Source organism: Melanerpes formicivorus, unplaced genomic scaffold, assembly GCF_026170545.1.
Source record: "Melanerpes formicivorus ecotype bairdi unplaced genomic scaffold, bMelFor1.0.p_v2 SCAF_14, whole genome shotgun sequence".
NCBI lineage: Eukaryota > Metazoa > Chordata > Aves > Piciformes > Picidae > Melanerpes > Melanerpes formicivorus.
In genome coordinates, this window is record NW_027142366.1 from 3,846,019 (window position 1) to 3,862,831 (window position 16,813).

Consider the following 16,813-nt stretch of genomic DNA (forward strand, 5'->3'; position numbering starts at 1 on the left):
AAAATAAAAAAGCATAACTGAGAATAATTTCAGTTCAACAGCACTGGCCCAGGGAGGCTAAGCAAAGTAAATTCCCATGGCAAGAACAAAAACCAGTTTGACAACTTCATAGAGCTTGCATGAATCTGACCTCAGAATGGAAATATCCATTCCCTGGGGATACCAGCCCACCATTCTGCCTCCTCTTTTTTTTTCCCCCTGCCTGCACCTGAAAGCTGGAACTAGCTATGAAAAATTCATGCAGTAGTATGCTTCAAACACACCCATGAAGGATCCTCAACATCTGCTGACTTGAACAAACCTTGATGGTTAATATGAAAAATGACGTTAGTGAAATGCTCTCTTCCAGAGAGGAAAAATGTCTGCTCAGAAGCTTCTGAACACTTATCTTCTTAACAAACCTGACAGAAGGACGGCAAAAGTGATCTTCTAACAAAGACACTCACAGGTATTACAGTATTTTTTTTCTCCCTACATTCTTTCCTAACCATGTAAAGAATATTTCATTTTTTACAGACACTGGGAAGTGACCTAACCACCTTGTGCTATCATTAGAACCCTTCTTTACAGCACAAAAAAACCAACCCAAAACCCTCACAAATGAAGTCCTACGGTGCAAAAATCAGTGCACTGTGAGTCTGAAAGTCTTCCCTTCAGTAAAATTCACATTTTGATACAGTAAATCAATGGGGAAAAAAAAATAGGGGCCAAAGACAAACAAGGTCTGCTTAGCCTTTTGTTAATTTCTGCCATAATGGAACAAAACTCTTGGTGTTGCAAGTAGAAGCTGAGCAGAACAACGTGACACCCTTGGATGTTAAATTGATTGCAACGTGTCCAAGCCAGGAGTTAAATCTTCAGTTCCCAACTTTTTTTTTTTCTTTTTCCCTCCCCCTACAAGTATTTTTTTTTAAAGCATTGCCAGGCCTCAAGGGAAAAAATTTATCTTTGTTAAATGATAATTGGCTTTATTATCTTTGACTCTTCAGAAATGCTGGCTGGCAAGGTTTGGAAAATTTTCATCAATCTTGTTTTCTGTTTGCACAAAGCCTGCATCAGAAAACGACATCAGGCTGCAGAACACTCTGTATCTCCCAGGTTTCTGAGTAGGTCTTGAGACCATCTAATTTACTAATAAATCTAGTGCAGTGACATGCGCCTCAATATTTCACAGCTTAACAAGAAGGTCCAGCAGCAAGGTCCTGAATTGCAGGTTCCAGATGATTAGCGCTGCAAAACCAATTGAGGCAGGAGTATCTAAGCTGTCAGAGCCGCTTACACATCCCCACCTTTTGCAAACTTGCCACTTAAATCATTTACTGGGGGGACAGTTTCTCAAAGTTTTCAGAAAAGCACTCCAACTGAGGTCTGCAACAGCAGTGCAGACCGCTCAAAGGGTAGAATAGAATTAACCAGGTTGGAAGAGACCTTCAAGATTGAGTCCAACCTATCACCCAACACCATATAATCAACTAAACCATAGCACCAAGCAACCCATCCGGTCTCTTCCTAAACACCACCAGTGATGGTGACTCCACCACCTCCCTGGGCAGCACATTCCAACGGCCAATCACTCATTCTGGGAAGAACTTCTTCCTAACATCCAGCTGACACCTCCCCTGGTGCAGCTTGAGACTGTGTCTTCTTATTCTAGTGCCAGTTGCCTGGGACAAGAGACCAACCCTGTCCTGGCTACGACCTCCCTTCAGGTAGTTGTAGACAGCAATAAGACCTCCTCTGAGCCTCCTCTTCTCCAGGCTAAGCAACCCCAGCTCCCTCAGCCTCTCCTGATAGGGCTTGTGCTCCAATCTCCTCATCAACTTTGTTGCCCTTCTCTGGACAAAGTTTCCATGGCTGGGCCATTGGCGCTCGCAGCTACAGCATTGCATTGAAGTTAATAAGAGAAAGAAATCTCAGCAGGATTTTTCAGACTTCAAAAGCAGTGTCAGAGTCTTGCCACACTTGCGTAATAAAGTAACCAGGACAGACATTGCCAATGCACATTGCAGTGAACACTTCCACTAGCTCCTTACAGTAATAAAAAGCTCCCTGTGAATCTTCCCCCTTTGAAAAAGAATAAAATACTCCATAAGCTCTTGAATTCTCTACCAGAAATCCTTATGGTCTCATTAAGCAGTTCTCAACAGCCCTTTTATTCCCCTTTCCACCCAAACCCACCTTCACACATAAGTGATATGGCATACAGATGAGTATCATGTATCAGTCTTTAATTACGGGTTGTTTTGTTTGTTTGGGGTTTAAGTTCTGTACTATAACCATAAGAGGCTTGGTGCAGAGTTCCAGAGGAATTTAGCTGATACACAAAGTATGGTCTTCAAGGAAGCAAGAGTTTTATGGTGGCTTTACTTTAAGGAACACTTAGATCTTTATGTGTCCTGCCAACACTAGTAAAATCAAAAGCCAGAATCTTTAGGAAGAGATTTGACCATCTGTGCTGCAGTGTACACCTGGCTCTGGGAGATGGGGCACAAAAGAAAAAGCCTACAGAATTAAGAATCCATTTGAGATGATATCATCCAATTTATAGCTAAGTAGACAGAAACAGGAAAGAACACGAAAGATTTCCCAGTTGTTTTTGTTGTAAAAGCAGTATTTACATCTAAGAAGTTTGCAGCAGCTCTGTGAGAGATAATTCACCTCTCTGATAAAGTTAGGAATTTCTAGCAATGGAGCTAATATGGAAATCCTCCAGAACAGCAATAGTGAATTTTCATCAGGGAGTAAATGAAGTATTTGAGTCAAAAAGCAAGCAGAGTTTTGTTACTCTGTTGCCAAGCACTTGACTTTCAGACTTTCTGATTCTCCTAGCCAAAATTTGCTGTTATTTACATTGGATGTAGAGCTAAAAACAGCCAAGATTTTCATTAGCTTAGTTCCACTGATTTTAAGACATTTTAAAGTCAGGACTAATTTATGACATCTCATGCTAATTTTGGCTGCGATGTTATTCCCAATATGCCACCTGTTGGGCATCATTTTTGTTTCACCAGAGCTTGTCACCTCAGGGATGATCTAATCCTCTTGAAATCAGTGGAAACATGTCCACTTGAAAGAAACAACCACTGTTTTCAAGCATAGTTGCACTGGATCTCAGGCAGTGTTCCTGGACTTTCAAATGAAGACACATGGTTTTAGAGGGCAGAACACTAGTGCTTAACCAAGCTGGGGACTTGGCTGTTAAGGAAAAATGCTGCTCAGCATTTGGACCCTTTCACAGAGTGGCCATATCTATCAGCTAGCACATCTTTGGTACAAAGGGTATTTAAGGAATGAACTACTACTGCAGCAGTGTGTATCTGAAAACACCAAAATGTTCCCCAAACCTCTTCATTTTCATCTCACCTAAGCATTCTGATGCCAATGTTTTCAGTGTCTGACCAGCCTGAGAATGCAGAAAAAAAGCAAACCCAAGCACAGCAGAAGCAATGCTGGCAAGTTAGAAGGCTTTCTTCTGAAGCTGTTTTTCAGCTTCACCCTGTTTACAATCGGGGGTGATGGGTGAGTCAAAGACTTCACGTGACTCAATGAGCTATAGGCTAGATTGACAAGAAACTTCTTTGTTTCAGAGCCCTACTAGAGATCTCATCACAGCTGAGGCTTTTAGACTGGATTTTTGAAACATGCTCAACATCCTCCAATCTTCCCATTCAACAAGCACCAAATACAGTTATTAATTGAAGGACAGTTTAGTAAATTTTCCAGATGTTGCTCAAACTCCATTTACTTCCAGCCACAATTCAAGGCATAGACTTTAATCTGCAATATAAGGCCACATAACTCATCCTCTGCTTACCTCAGGGCTATACCTTTCTCCTGCTGTCAGTCTTGTCTTTCCAACCAGAACAGGACAGCTTAGAGGTTTCTCAGCTGTTAGACTGATTCTGCAAATGTGCTTTTCCTCCAGGCTGGAGGAAGTCTGACACTGATATCCTTCAAGGAATAACAAGCTATGCATATCTAACACTGTTCTCAGTGGATGACTGCCCTGGGAATTATCTATAGCTTTTCTTCCTTTTGCCCTCAATAAAAGCGGCCACACACATGCGGAGTCAAGTGGCAAGGTTGTACTCAATAATTAATGTATAATCTAATCACACAGAGATTGGATATTTCACTTGTGGTTTATCTGATTCTGATTAAACTGTTTTTAAATTTTATACATGTCCTAATGGAAAAAGACAAGTGTCATCTGGTAAGATTCAGACAGTGACAATTCGGTGTGCTGTCTTCCACACCTGGATGTGCCTTGAACGATCTGCTTCCAACCGCTTGCTGGAATTCCTTATAACTCTTAGGAAATACACGACTTTTCCACCACCATTCTCTGCATTTTGCTTCAGGATGGTGTGTTTGCCTGATAATTTTCTGTTACTGAACCCAAAAAAAATATGTGTATTCACTTCTACTGAACCTATCACATATGTTTTTCCCTCAGATCCAAGTTCAGAATGACCACGTTAATCTCATTTTCTTTACAGAGCCTGTAATGCCTTGCAGCTAGTGCCTGCCTTGAGGAAGCACACAGCATTAATAATCCTGGATATCAAGATGGCAATTCAAAACCTCATTGGCTGACACTCATTTTAACAAGCAAATCCATTTCTGGCTTTCCACCTTGTCCCATTCTTTACTTTCTTTTATCCATTTAATCTTTCCTATTTTTTCTCATTCTAGGTAGAGTCTGTGTTTGTGGCATCAAGGCTGAACGCATTTTGAAGTGTTTTCCACAGGCCTGTATTGCCTTCTGCTTTGCATAGCACTTGTTGTGCATGCATGATCACAGACTATTTCTAACATTAATTAAGATATAAAATTAAAGTGGGAATTACATTATTGGTCACATAATACAAACAATAAGAATCTGCTTTTAAAAGTGAAATTACCACAGTGTTAGCAAACCTCTTCATACTGTCAGAAACAATAATGCTTGCAATATACATGCCACAGCACAGCCAAAATTCACAAGTGGATCTGGAATATACTTTCCACCTCAAAGATACAGGTAAAACCCCTGAGAAGTTCGTTTATAAACATATCTGGGAAGAACACAGAGTTTTGTCTCCTCTGCTATTACCACACAGCTTCTGCCCTCTGTGACCCCTGATCCCACCAACAGGGCTCTTGTTGTTTGTGCAAGATGATCTTTCCTTGAAATGTGATTAGGAGCTTCAAATGTTTCACAGGAATGTAATGTTTTTGATGAACTTCTGACAAACAAACATCACATGTTTGCAAAAGCAATTGGCCAGATTTCCTGCCCAGAAACCATGACTCCCAAGTTTTGGTATTGTAAGCAAATGAGCCGCAGGAGCTCTTTGTGGTCTAATGGTTTTCAGGATCAAGAGAACTCTGGCGTCTCACCAGTCCAACTGAGCTAAAGCTGAAAGTCTTGCATCTCCTAGAAGTCCAAATCCTAAGGGTAGCCTGTCAAAGCTTCCAGAACAATCAACATTTTACCCATCCATCTCTTCCTTCTCTCTGCAATCAAAACCAGAAACCTCCATGCTCGCACAACACATACCTCATCTTGCTGCCACATTAACACCACCTTTACCAAAAGCCCTCAGAAAAGGAGTCAAACCATTTGATGTATTCAGAGCATTAGCCTTTTACTAAAGAGCTTATAGTGGCTCCCACATGCATGTTTTGCTGAATGCGCACATGACCGTATTTAGTGTGCAGGCATCTTCCTCACCCCATCCCTCTGTTTTCCCCCTCTCCTTTGTTGTAACACGTAGTCACAGAACACCTCTGCAATGGCAGCTGTTAATACCATTTGTGTAATGTAAAATAATAAGTAATAAGAATGAAATGCATGTTCCCTGGGACTCTGCGATAAGTCCAGGTTAAAATAATGCCAGGGTAGGGGAATAGACTCGTTAATAAAATTGCCCTGGGAAGAGTGACTTGTTTACTTGTGTGCAATGGAAAACAATATGTTATAAAGCCTGGCATTAAAAAGAAATGATGATCACAACTTCACAACAAACAGCAAGGGATATCGTGTACCTGCCTTGCAACAAAATAAACTATCAGACAAAAGGCTTTGAGGGTGATTTGTTGAGGGCATACACTCTCTTAGGTCCCTCTTATTATTGCACAAGGAGTTCAACGTGCTCCAAAACAACCAGAAGTTGATGTCCTTTAAAGATCCAATCCTGTGTTAGCAAGGCTCTTTTTACTAGGGCATAGTTTTGTGAATTTTGTCTGCAACCTCAGTGGTGACAGCACATTATCCAAAATTTGGCTACTCACTTGCAACACTGAGGTGAATAAATGGACTTGTCTTGTTCTCCCCATTCTTTTCATTGACTGCCTGGACGTAGTAGCCTCCTTCATCGGTTGCTGATGTTGCAAGGATGACCAGCTGATTTTCCAGTGTGATGGCTCTATTTAGGAAAGAGAAAGATCATGTTGAAAACAGAAAAATGGCATCCATTAGGCAAAACCTATCCAACACCTCAGAATGACAAACTGACATGCTATTCATTAGTCAACTAAACAAAAGGACTGCAGAACCAAAAGCAGCTTGATGTCAAACACATTCACAAGTAATACTTAAGATCTTTGATGCTCTCTAGAACATTTCTCTGTTTAGATTGTGTAAGGCATTTATGGTGACATGCATAAAAGCTACAACATATAAAACTAGAACACTTTAAATGGCAATAAGAAGCTACACATGAAACAGCAAATGACAACAGAGACTGATAGTCTGCAAACTGCATCGTTACGGGCTGATGGGAGTCCTGGCAATCATCAGCATGTTGTAAACTCACTTTTATTGAAAACCTTCTCAACAAGTGAAAGACAGCCTATTAAAGACTGACAGTCAGCAAACAGCAAATCCCACAAAAAAAGTAAAATCAAAGACAGCAGAACCTCAGAAGGTAAACTGTCTGCATTTATGGCATCACTAATTATCACAACATCACAGCCAAGAACACCAGCACGCTGGAGCCCAACTGATATACACAGATGAGTTGTAGACAGGAAGGGAAACCTTTCCATTTAATCTTCAGCACATAGGAAAGCACAGCCCTGTAAGTTAGCACTGCCGTAGGTTTGGAGGACTCCATGAATGTCATTGTATCCACAAGTCCATTCTTGCTAAGAGCTGCTACACAGCAAACATCTCTATAAACTGCCTTGTAGGCAGTATTCCCATGGGCACCGCAATAAGGCTGCTTACTTTGCATTTTACATGGTTAAATGGTCTTTTCTTGAGCAACACAAGGTTTAATCCAGCGACAGCATTTAAAACTTTTAGGCCTTAACTGAACAGGACAGGAGAAGCTCAAAAACCAGGTAAGAATAAAAGAGCATAAAAAGTTCAAGAGAAAGCCTGTAGAGGAATAAGTTCCTACACCAATATGCCTCAAAGAGTCAGTCCTAAGTCAAACTATTTGGACATTAATCAACTGATAATAAGGAATTCTGTGTTCCTTCCTTCTGTTTCAGCATGATGTGGTTAACATTCTAACAGTTCACAACTACCTTACTTTAGAAAAAGCATTTAAAGCAATAGGGAAAAAAAAACCCAACACATTTCTTCTGCAATAGAATAGAATAAACCAGGTTGGAAGAGACTGCTGAGTTTGAGTCCAGTCTATCATCCAACATTATCTAATCAACTAAACCATGGCACCAAGCACCCCATCCAGTCTCTTCCTAAACATCTCCAGTGATGGCAACTCCACCACCTCCCCTGGGCAGCCCATTCCAATGGCCAAACTCTCTTTCTGGGAAGAGCTGCTTACTAGCATCCAGCTGACACCTCCCCTGGTGCTGCTTGAGACTGTGTCCTCTTGTCCTGGGTGCTGGCTGCCTGGGAGAAGAGACCAACCCCCACCTGACTACAACCTCCCTTCAGGTAGTTGTAGACAGCAATGAGGTTGCCCCGGAGCCTCCTCCTCTCCAGGCTAAGCAACCCCAGCTCCCTCAGCCTCTCCTCATAAGGCTGTGCTCCTAACCCCTCCCCAGCTTTGTTGCCCTTCTCCGGACCTGCTCCAGTAAGTCAACATCTTTGCTAAATTGAGGAGCCCAGAACTGGACACAGTACTCAAGGTGTGACCTAACCAGTACTGAGTACATGGAGCAGAATGACCTCCCTGCTCCTGCTGGCCACACTGTTCCTGATACTGTAGTAGTTTTTATATGGAGGAATGGGTATAGAAAAATCACAAGGAGAACATAGCAGTGTGCAAAGCCCAGTTGTGTTTTATTCTTATCATTTTAATTCTCCAATGTGGATACAAAAAACACTGAAGTTCTATAAATCTATCAGTAGATACTACAAGAAAAATCCCCTGAAAGAAATACAAAGCTATATTTTCAGCTCCCAAACCACTCATTGTCCTTCTGTTTACATTATCTTTATTGACAGTTTTTATTATAAAACAACTACTTAAAATATCACAGTATGGTTTTTTTCTTTATTGAATGAACCTGTACTAATTTAATTGGCTTAGAAAATTAATCAAAAGAAACTGTGATAGATTTACAGAGTGAGGATATAAAATGCAATTAATACAACATTTGATAGAGCAAATAAAGATAAAACTCTAATGAAGTGCTAATAATTGAATATTAGAAGAGAATGGCATTTACATTTATTTCTGCTTTAGTTCTGAAGAAAGCAGCATTAGGGAGACTGAAAATGCTGAAACACATTTCAGGCTGTTTTGATGCCAGCTGCAACTATGCCCCAAGTTATAAGGGTGAATCTTGAATACTAGCAAAATGTATGCTGCTACTATCTGTACAAAGCTGACTCAAAACTCTGACAATTAAGCCATTAGGCTCAATAGATACAGAGCAAAGGGAATTAATTTGAATGATTTTAGTAAGTCTGAAGATTCTGTTTTTAAATTATTATACAGAAATATGAATTGGAGAGCAGGTAAAGTGTAATGTTTGTGAGGGAAGTGCAAGTGAATTTGAAAGACATAATGAACATAAACATATCTGAATCTAAAATCAGTGCAGAAAGGTTAAAGTTTATACATTCATAGAATCAACCAGAAGACCTCAGAGATCATCCAAGTTCAACCTAATACCTAACACCTCATCACAACTAAACCATGGCTTCAAGCACCATGTCCAATCCTTTTTTGAGCACCTTCAGGGACAGAGACTCCACCACCTCCCTGTGCAGCACATTCCAATGGCCAATCTCTTTCTGGGAAGAGCTTTTTCCTCATCTCAAGCCTAAACTTCCCCTGGTGCAGCATGAGACTGCATCCTCTTGTTCTGCCACTGTTTGCCTGGGAGAAAAGACCAACCCTTACTTGTCTACAACCTCCCTTCAGGTAGTTGTAGGCAGCTATAAGGTCTCCCCTGAGCCTTCTCTTCTCCACACTAAACAATCCCTGCTCCCTCAGCCTCTCCTCACAGGGCTTGTGCTCAAGACCTCTCACCAGAATTGCATGTTCAAAATGATGTGAAAAGGTTGATGCTAATTTTTCCAGGAAAAAGGAATTAGAAGACTAAGAAACTACTGAAGACAACTCTTTGTGGTCATCAATTACATTGTCAAATAAATGTTGAATTAGAGCCTCCAAAATGAGTTATTGATATCTTCTTAATTCTGTGAAAAATATGATGACTCAATTTCATTAACTAAAGAAGGGTAATAGAACAAGACATAAGCCTTCACAGGCTGCAGGCTCTGGGAGTTTTACTTAGATCAGGCGTAAGCCTTCTGTATCAGGAAAATCAATTAGTCACATTTTAAGGACTCATTGATTTCAATGTTTCTAAACCAGCTGAAGATTCGTGCCCCAACCCTTACCAGGGTTGCAGCCCCTATTTTGTTGCATACCAGCTGCACAGAGTGCCCTAAAACTGGCTCAACATCCTTTCTTGGGCTTATTGTTTGTTTTCATTGTCTGATACAACTTCTAAATTATGACAGCACTGCACTCACGTTCCAAGGCAAATCTGATTCCCGGCTGCTCAGTTTACTAGCATATTTGAGGAAGATGACTGCAGCAGATGGAGTGGACCTGTCAGTAATTCATACCCAGCACAGAACTCCTGAAAAATATAAATACTGCCCCCCCACCCTCCTTTAAGTGCAATATCAAACTTAAACTAATAATTTCAAGACAGGAGCAACCAGCAAGTAAACTAAGCAGACTGATCCTTTGGGATTGCCTAAGCTTAGGGAAAGGAGCACATTAAATCATGTATTTAAATCATGCATTTTAATAGAAGAATTCCTACAATTTCTTCAGAGCTCAGTGGAAGCCTGCAGAGAAAGAGCAGCCCAAGTACAAACAGCCATGTACACATCTGTGAGAAGTAAGCAGTTACAATGGTGGATTAATTAAGCAACCTGATCCAATTGAGGATATCCCTGCTTGTCGCAGGGGGGTTGCAGCTAGATGACCTTTTTTAAGGTCCCCTTCACCCCAAACTATTCTATGATTCAATATTACAATGTCCTACAAGAATTCAGTGATGCCTTCACCACAAAAGCAGCCAGAGATTAGAATGGGTTAACCTGAAAGTGAAGATGAATTGGTACTTTGAAACTACAAGTTGAACTTCTGATGTGTTGCTTGCCCAAAGACTGTGGTCTGACAGGATGCAAAAAGGCAGCAAAGATGGAGCTAAGTTATGTTCTAAACCCAGTTCTTTTAAGACTTTGAAGATGAAAACAGGCATCTAATGAGTTTTTCCATCACTTCTATTTGTTGCAGCCAGAACTTAGCACTTAGATACACTCTGAGATTTTTAATTGCAGCCTTCTGAATTGTCCAAATACTGTAAAAAGATCCGGTGCAAATAATCTGTGTGTTTGATCTAAAGCTAATGGAAATTGTTCTGTTAACATCAATGGAACATGAATCAGACCTTTAGAAGAGAATTTTCCAAAGGGGATACCATTATTAAAGTGTATAAGACAGTTTTGGAGTTCAACACTATTTTTTTTCTCCCCCAGCACTGAAAATTGCTTCATTTATCAAAACGCTGTACAAGGACTCTGTGGTATCTTAAATAGGTGGATTGCCATTAATTATGTCTTCTCTTTTTTTGTTTTTAAATGTGAAAATACCAAAATCTGCTCCCAAAAGTTAGATGTTTGTTAGGTTATTAGTCTACCAGATTACGCAATAAATAGATAATACTGGGTTATGAAAACATAACATGAGGATCGGAGTAACCTGATTAGGCTTTCTCTTAGAAGGCTGCCATCTGCTCAGGAACTAGCATGCAGTGTTTGAGCACAAAGGCCTTCATAAAGCCTCTTTTCCAATATTATCTCCAGCTAATATGACTTAGCAATCCTGCTTTACAAGATTTTTATATTTTTTTTTAACATGAAAACCTCTGTTCCTTTCTCAAAAACTTTTGTTCGCATTGCACGGCAAGCGCCGATCTTTCCCCACAAGCCAGACGCCACCCAGCAACAGTGATGGTCACGGAAAAGGGAGAGATTATGGAGTAATAATAACAACATAATTACTGGAAGACTTCCCCCATGGATTTCCCCTTTTAGAAAAACATTCAGATACATTGCAGTTGAAAACCACAGCTGTTCAAGTGAAATCCCGAGTCTGAGTAGCGCATGCATGGCTTAACAGAGTGAGCATTTCACCACCCATGTGCCTTCCAATTCTGAGGGGGAATTATTAATCAAAGTTATTTAAACACATGTCTCTCACAAGCAGTTCATGTTATTTCAGGACTTTGTAGCACATTTGTTAATGTTTTGCTCTGTGACCAAGGAAAATGTCCATGGCAACAAAGCAGGAATTGCTGTGACTGGGTGGCAGTTTCACAGTATCACTAAGGGTGGAAGAGACCTCAAAGATCAAGTCCAACCTGTCACTACATACCTCATGACTAAAACATGGCACCGAGTGCCACATCCAATCCCCTCATGAACACCTCCAGGGATGGGGAACCCACCTCCCTGGGCAGCACATTCCAATGATGAACAACTCTCTCAGTGAAGAACTTTCTCCTTACCTCGAGCCTAAACTTCCCCTGGTGCAGCTTGAGACTTTGTCCTCACATTCTGGTGCTGGTTGCCTGGGAGAAGAGACCAATCCCTTCCTGGCTACAACCACCTTTCAGGTAGTTGTAGAGAGCAATGAGGTCACCCCTGAGCCTCCTCTTCTCCATGCTAAACAATTCCAGATCCCTCATCCTCTCCTCATAAGGCTTGATATATTGATACCAAATACTACACAAGTTCCAGGTACATTAGAACTGCAAATCAACCATCTATCAATAAAAATTGTCACAACTACTGAATATTAATTATAACTACAGAAATTAATGCATTGATTTTACCATGTAATTATGCCACGGCACAGTGTGTGCTTCTGGGAAGTGACTGGGATTTCTAGTCATGAAAGCATCCCAAGGTGACACAAGAATAACCAAGACAGTCCTAATTGCTAGGCAGAAGTTGAATGCTACCATGACAGAATAGACTAGACTAGACAAGACAAAGACCTTCAAGAACATCAAGTCCAATCTACTACCTAAGAAAATGGAAGACTAGCTATGGTTAGGTTTAGCAGATATTTCCAGGAGGAAATGAGAGAAGTGGCAAAACTTCCACATTTCAAGCTTGGACTCCCTATTTTCTAACACTAATTTTGATGCTTGCAAGGTCTTGATTCATGACCACATTACACAAACCCTGTTCTATGCCAGATGAGTGTCAGACTAGAAAAGAAGTGGATGGATAACAAATCATTGGTGATCCACTACCTGACTGGAAAGCTCTATCAGGTAGAAATTGACAGGGTCTGTCTTTGACCTGGCATTATTTCACATTTTCCATTGGTGTTTGTTACCTGAATATAGATTTCACATACTAAAGCTACACAGAAAGTCCAAAAGACTCAAAGACAGGAGTAGAATTTCAAATGAAGACAACCCATTGAAGCTTCTCCACAAGACTGAAGTTTGCCATTCAATGAAAAAGTTCACAATATTGTATTTCAGAAGGACTCACTGACTGCAAAACAGGGAAACCTCACAAGAGGGTGTGCAAACAGCAGTAGCATTGGAAAATTTCAGAAACAGGGTAATTTCTGAGTCTGTGTGACTTCCATTCCCTTTTGGCTTTCAGATTCAAGCAGGCTAGTCAAGAAAAAGCAACAAAAGACCCAAACCCACACCAGAACCATCCAGTCTGAGCCCCTAAATACCCAACCCCAAAGAGTAATCTAGAAAATGTCATGTAGGACACTCAAAGTCATGTCAAGTGTCTTTACATATGTATAACACTGATACAAAAAAAAGTATCTCAGATTTAAAGCAGGATCATCAAATATTGAGTCTTGTTATAAAAATCTTAACAGTTTCCCCTCATAAAAAGCTTATTTTTAGTCTTTGGAGATAGAGGCTCCCAGAGAGGATGCTCAGATGAGTTATCCCAAACACATATTTAAAACCATGTTCATACCAAGCAATTACTGATCTAGAGATTAAGAAAACCCACAAAACAAACCCCAAGATAATCACTACATAACTGATCATGAAGAGATGTTTGGAGGCAGAGACAATGCTACCAACACAGAAGTGAGCAATTACCAAACTAAGGAATATTCATAAGTGACTACTGCTAAAATGTTCTGTTTCTCCCTCCAGGTTTTCAGCAGCTTCAGTTCTTATTTAATGCAGCTTAATTTTTACCACATAACTCTGCTCCTCTGTTTTGGGGGATTCCTGGTTTATTTGTTTTGTTTGGTTGGTTTTTATGATGACATTTTAAGCCACAAGACAGTACAGCTGATAGAAGCACCTCCATGTGCTTAAGTCGCACCTCTCAGGTGTTATCTTACTGAACCACATTGATGTGTGCCTGGATGTGCTGCTCCATCAACAGCAGCTCCCAAAGTAGAAGAAAAAGCCAGACTTCCAAGACAGAATATCCTAGTCAACAACAGAAACCAATGATTCAGAATAGAATGGAATAGAATAGACCAGACCAGGTCAGAAAAGACCTTTGGTATCATTGAGTCCAACCTATCATCCAACACTGTCTAATCAACTAAACCATGGCACCAAGTACCCCATCCAGTCTCTTCCTAACCACCTCCAGTGATGGTGACTCCACCACCTCCCTGGGCAGCCCATTCCAATAGCCAACAATTCTTTCTGTGAAGAACTTCTAACATCCAGCCTAAACCTCCTCTGGCGCAGCTTGAGATTGTGTCCTCTAAGTCTATTTCCTCCCATCTCCTACTCCTATAAAATTCTTACTGCCTTCAAGATACTTGTAAAGAGAGTATCTATTTTCTTCTCTCTCCAGTTTATCATATTATCAGCACATTGAACTCCACTTCCCACATCCCTGTCTGTTGCTATGGCCATAGCTGGCAACCACTGGAAAGAGTAAGAGTGGAACTGTTTTAAAATAAATGGGTTATTTAAACAAAATACTACAGTAAAAACAAAAATAGGTACCATAGGTTGTTGATCTACACAGCTGGCTGACTTCACTGATAGCAAATGCACAGACTGTTTGTAATCATTTGGGATTTTATAGTTCAATTTTCAAAGAGAGACAGGCATGAATATTGCTCCACTTTATGGTCTTTCTCCTGAATGGATTATTCAAGGTGCTGTGGGGTCTTTAAAACACTGATTTCTGCCCTGTCCCCCCACGCCCCCCTTCACCGTGAAAAGAAAACTTCTGTTATTAAATTATATCTTCACTTCTGATCAAACATGTCAGCATAATGGTGTGTGGTGGAGTGGTTTGTAGCCAAGTGTTAAAGAGCTTCCTGTTGAATATTGCATCTTCATCCCATTATTTCACCAAGATATGTACTACAGAATAAAAAGAAATGTAAGGCACGACTGGGAGCTGCACTAACTGTAAAACAAATTAGTGGTGGTGCAGCCCTGTCACAGGGCGATGCATTGAAGAGATAATTGATTATAGGGCAATGACAAAGGAACCTTCAACCTCTTAACAGCATATTTAACAGACACATTTAACTGTGCCTTCCGAGATTTTCTCAACCTGTTTATTCACGTTCCTGAATCTGCCTCAGCACCTTCTCTGCTATTTTGTTCCCAATTCCATACACATCTCATTTGAAACCAGCTCCATTTTCACATGAGTGTAGCTGAGAATAAGATTTGATACAGCTGTTGCTGTGTAAAGATATGGAGTCTCCAGGACTCACAAAATCACTATCACAGCACATGAAGTGTCCACATAGTTTGGAAATAAAATTTCAAACCTTGGCTGGGTTGGCACAGATTTCTTTCCAATACATTTGGTCAGTTTTCTCAGCTGAAACAAGACCTTCTTCAGTAGCTAAACACATGTAAATGAGTGTATTTGAGACTGATATACTCAGTACACAGAGCCTTGTTAGAAATTATCTGACTGTACGTATGAATCCCAATGGCAGCTGCATATCAGAGAACAGAACCGAACAGAACCGAACCAGGCCAGACTGAAAGAGACCTTCAAGATCATCACTTCCAACCCATCATCCAACACCATCTAAACAACTAAACCATGGTACCAAGCACCCCATCAAGTCTCCTGCTAAACACCTCCAGTGATGGTGACTCCATCACCTCCCTGGGCAGCCCATTCCAATGGGCAATCACTCTCTCTGAAGATGGAACAACCCCACACAGGTGGAAGACTTCAAGGGGACAGAAGCCACAGTGGCTGAATTACGACATGAGCCAAAGGCTCTGTTTTAATTCTAGTGCCAGAAAAAGGTATATTCATCTTACCAACTACATCCAAAGTCACCATACTAGCCCTACAAGTGAGAACAGCAGCTCTGAAGACCCTGCTGAACAGCTTTAGGTGACATAAAATACAAGTATGTTGAAACAAATGGGAGGTTTTAAAGGATAGGAAATTTTGTACAGCCATAACTTATTACACACTTGTTTTGAGGAGTAGTAGGGAATGTTATGCTCCAGAACTAACAGCCTAGGAGTCCATTAGTTTTTAGATGCATTACTTCTTTTAATAGCACCAAATCTTTAAACAAAGAGCATGGGTAGGGTAAAAAAAAGTAGCAAGTGCCTCAAGCTGCTGCCATCTGTAAAAAGAGCAGCAGTTCGGGGTAGCAACCGAGCAATTTACTTAGACAAGTTTTACTATGAAAGATAATTAAAGATTTAGTGGCCTGGATCAATACAACAGCTAACACTATGTACAGTACTGCAGCTGGCTGAGACTAGCACTTGGGTTCCTGCTGCAAGTCCATTCCACAGTGTTATTATAGAGTATCTTGACTTCGCCGTCTGCCTCAAAAGTCAGGCTTTTGTGTAGGTATTTCTACTCACACACCATTAAGACATCCACTACTGCTGTGCAGCATGAATTGAGGACAAGCCCATGAGCCAGATATGTCTGCATTTTGCCAGTGACATGTGGCCCTGGGTGAGTTATTTAGCCTTTCAGTCTGCATGGTTTGCCATGAGAGAAAAAGGATAATACATCTATGTATTTCTTTTTATGCTGGAAAACTTATCTAGAGGCTTAAATAGTTAATACCTCTAGCAGTCAAAAGATGCAGAGGATTATGCAAGTGCTAAACCTTAATACTCTTGACTTTCCTCCTTGCATTTCAGTTTGATTATCAGGCATTTTGTTACGACTTCAGGCAAAGCAACTTCTTGCTTTATGATTTTCAACTGCTTTAACATCTCCTGGGCAACACACTCCAGCAGGTGAGCCTTGCTTCCCAAACATCAGTCTCCCATTAACTCATACTATTGCTCAACTTCTTTCATCTGAATCCCTCATACTGAGAACAGATGCATTTAGCAACAAACACAT

General features: G+C 40.7%; 1 protein-coding gene across 3 annotated transcripts in view; it reads right to left on the reverse strand.

Moving 5' to 3' along the window:
- SDK1 (sidekick cell adhesion molecule 1) overlaps positions 1-16,813 on the reverse strand; it is a 465,152-nt gene that overhangs the window by 235,104 nt on the left and 213,235 nt on the right. For all 3 annotated transcript variants that reach the window (XM_068146644.1, XM_068146645.1, XM_068146643.1), the window contains exon 6: positions 6,277-6,410. In XM_068146644.1, coding sequence (XP_068002745.1) covers positions 6,277-6,410 — 134 coding nt within the window. The remainder of the gene's footprint in view (positions 1-6,276; positions 6,411-16,813) is intronic.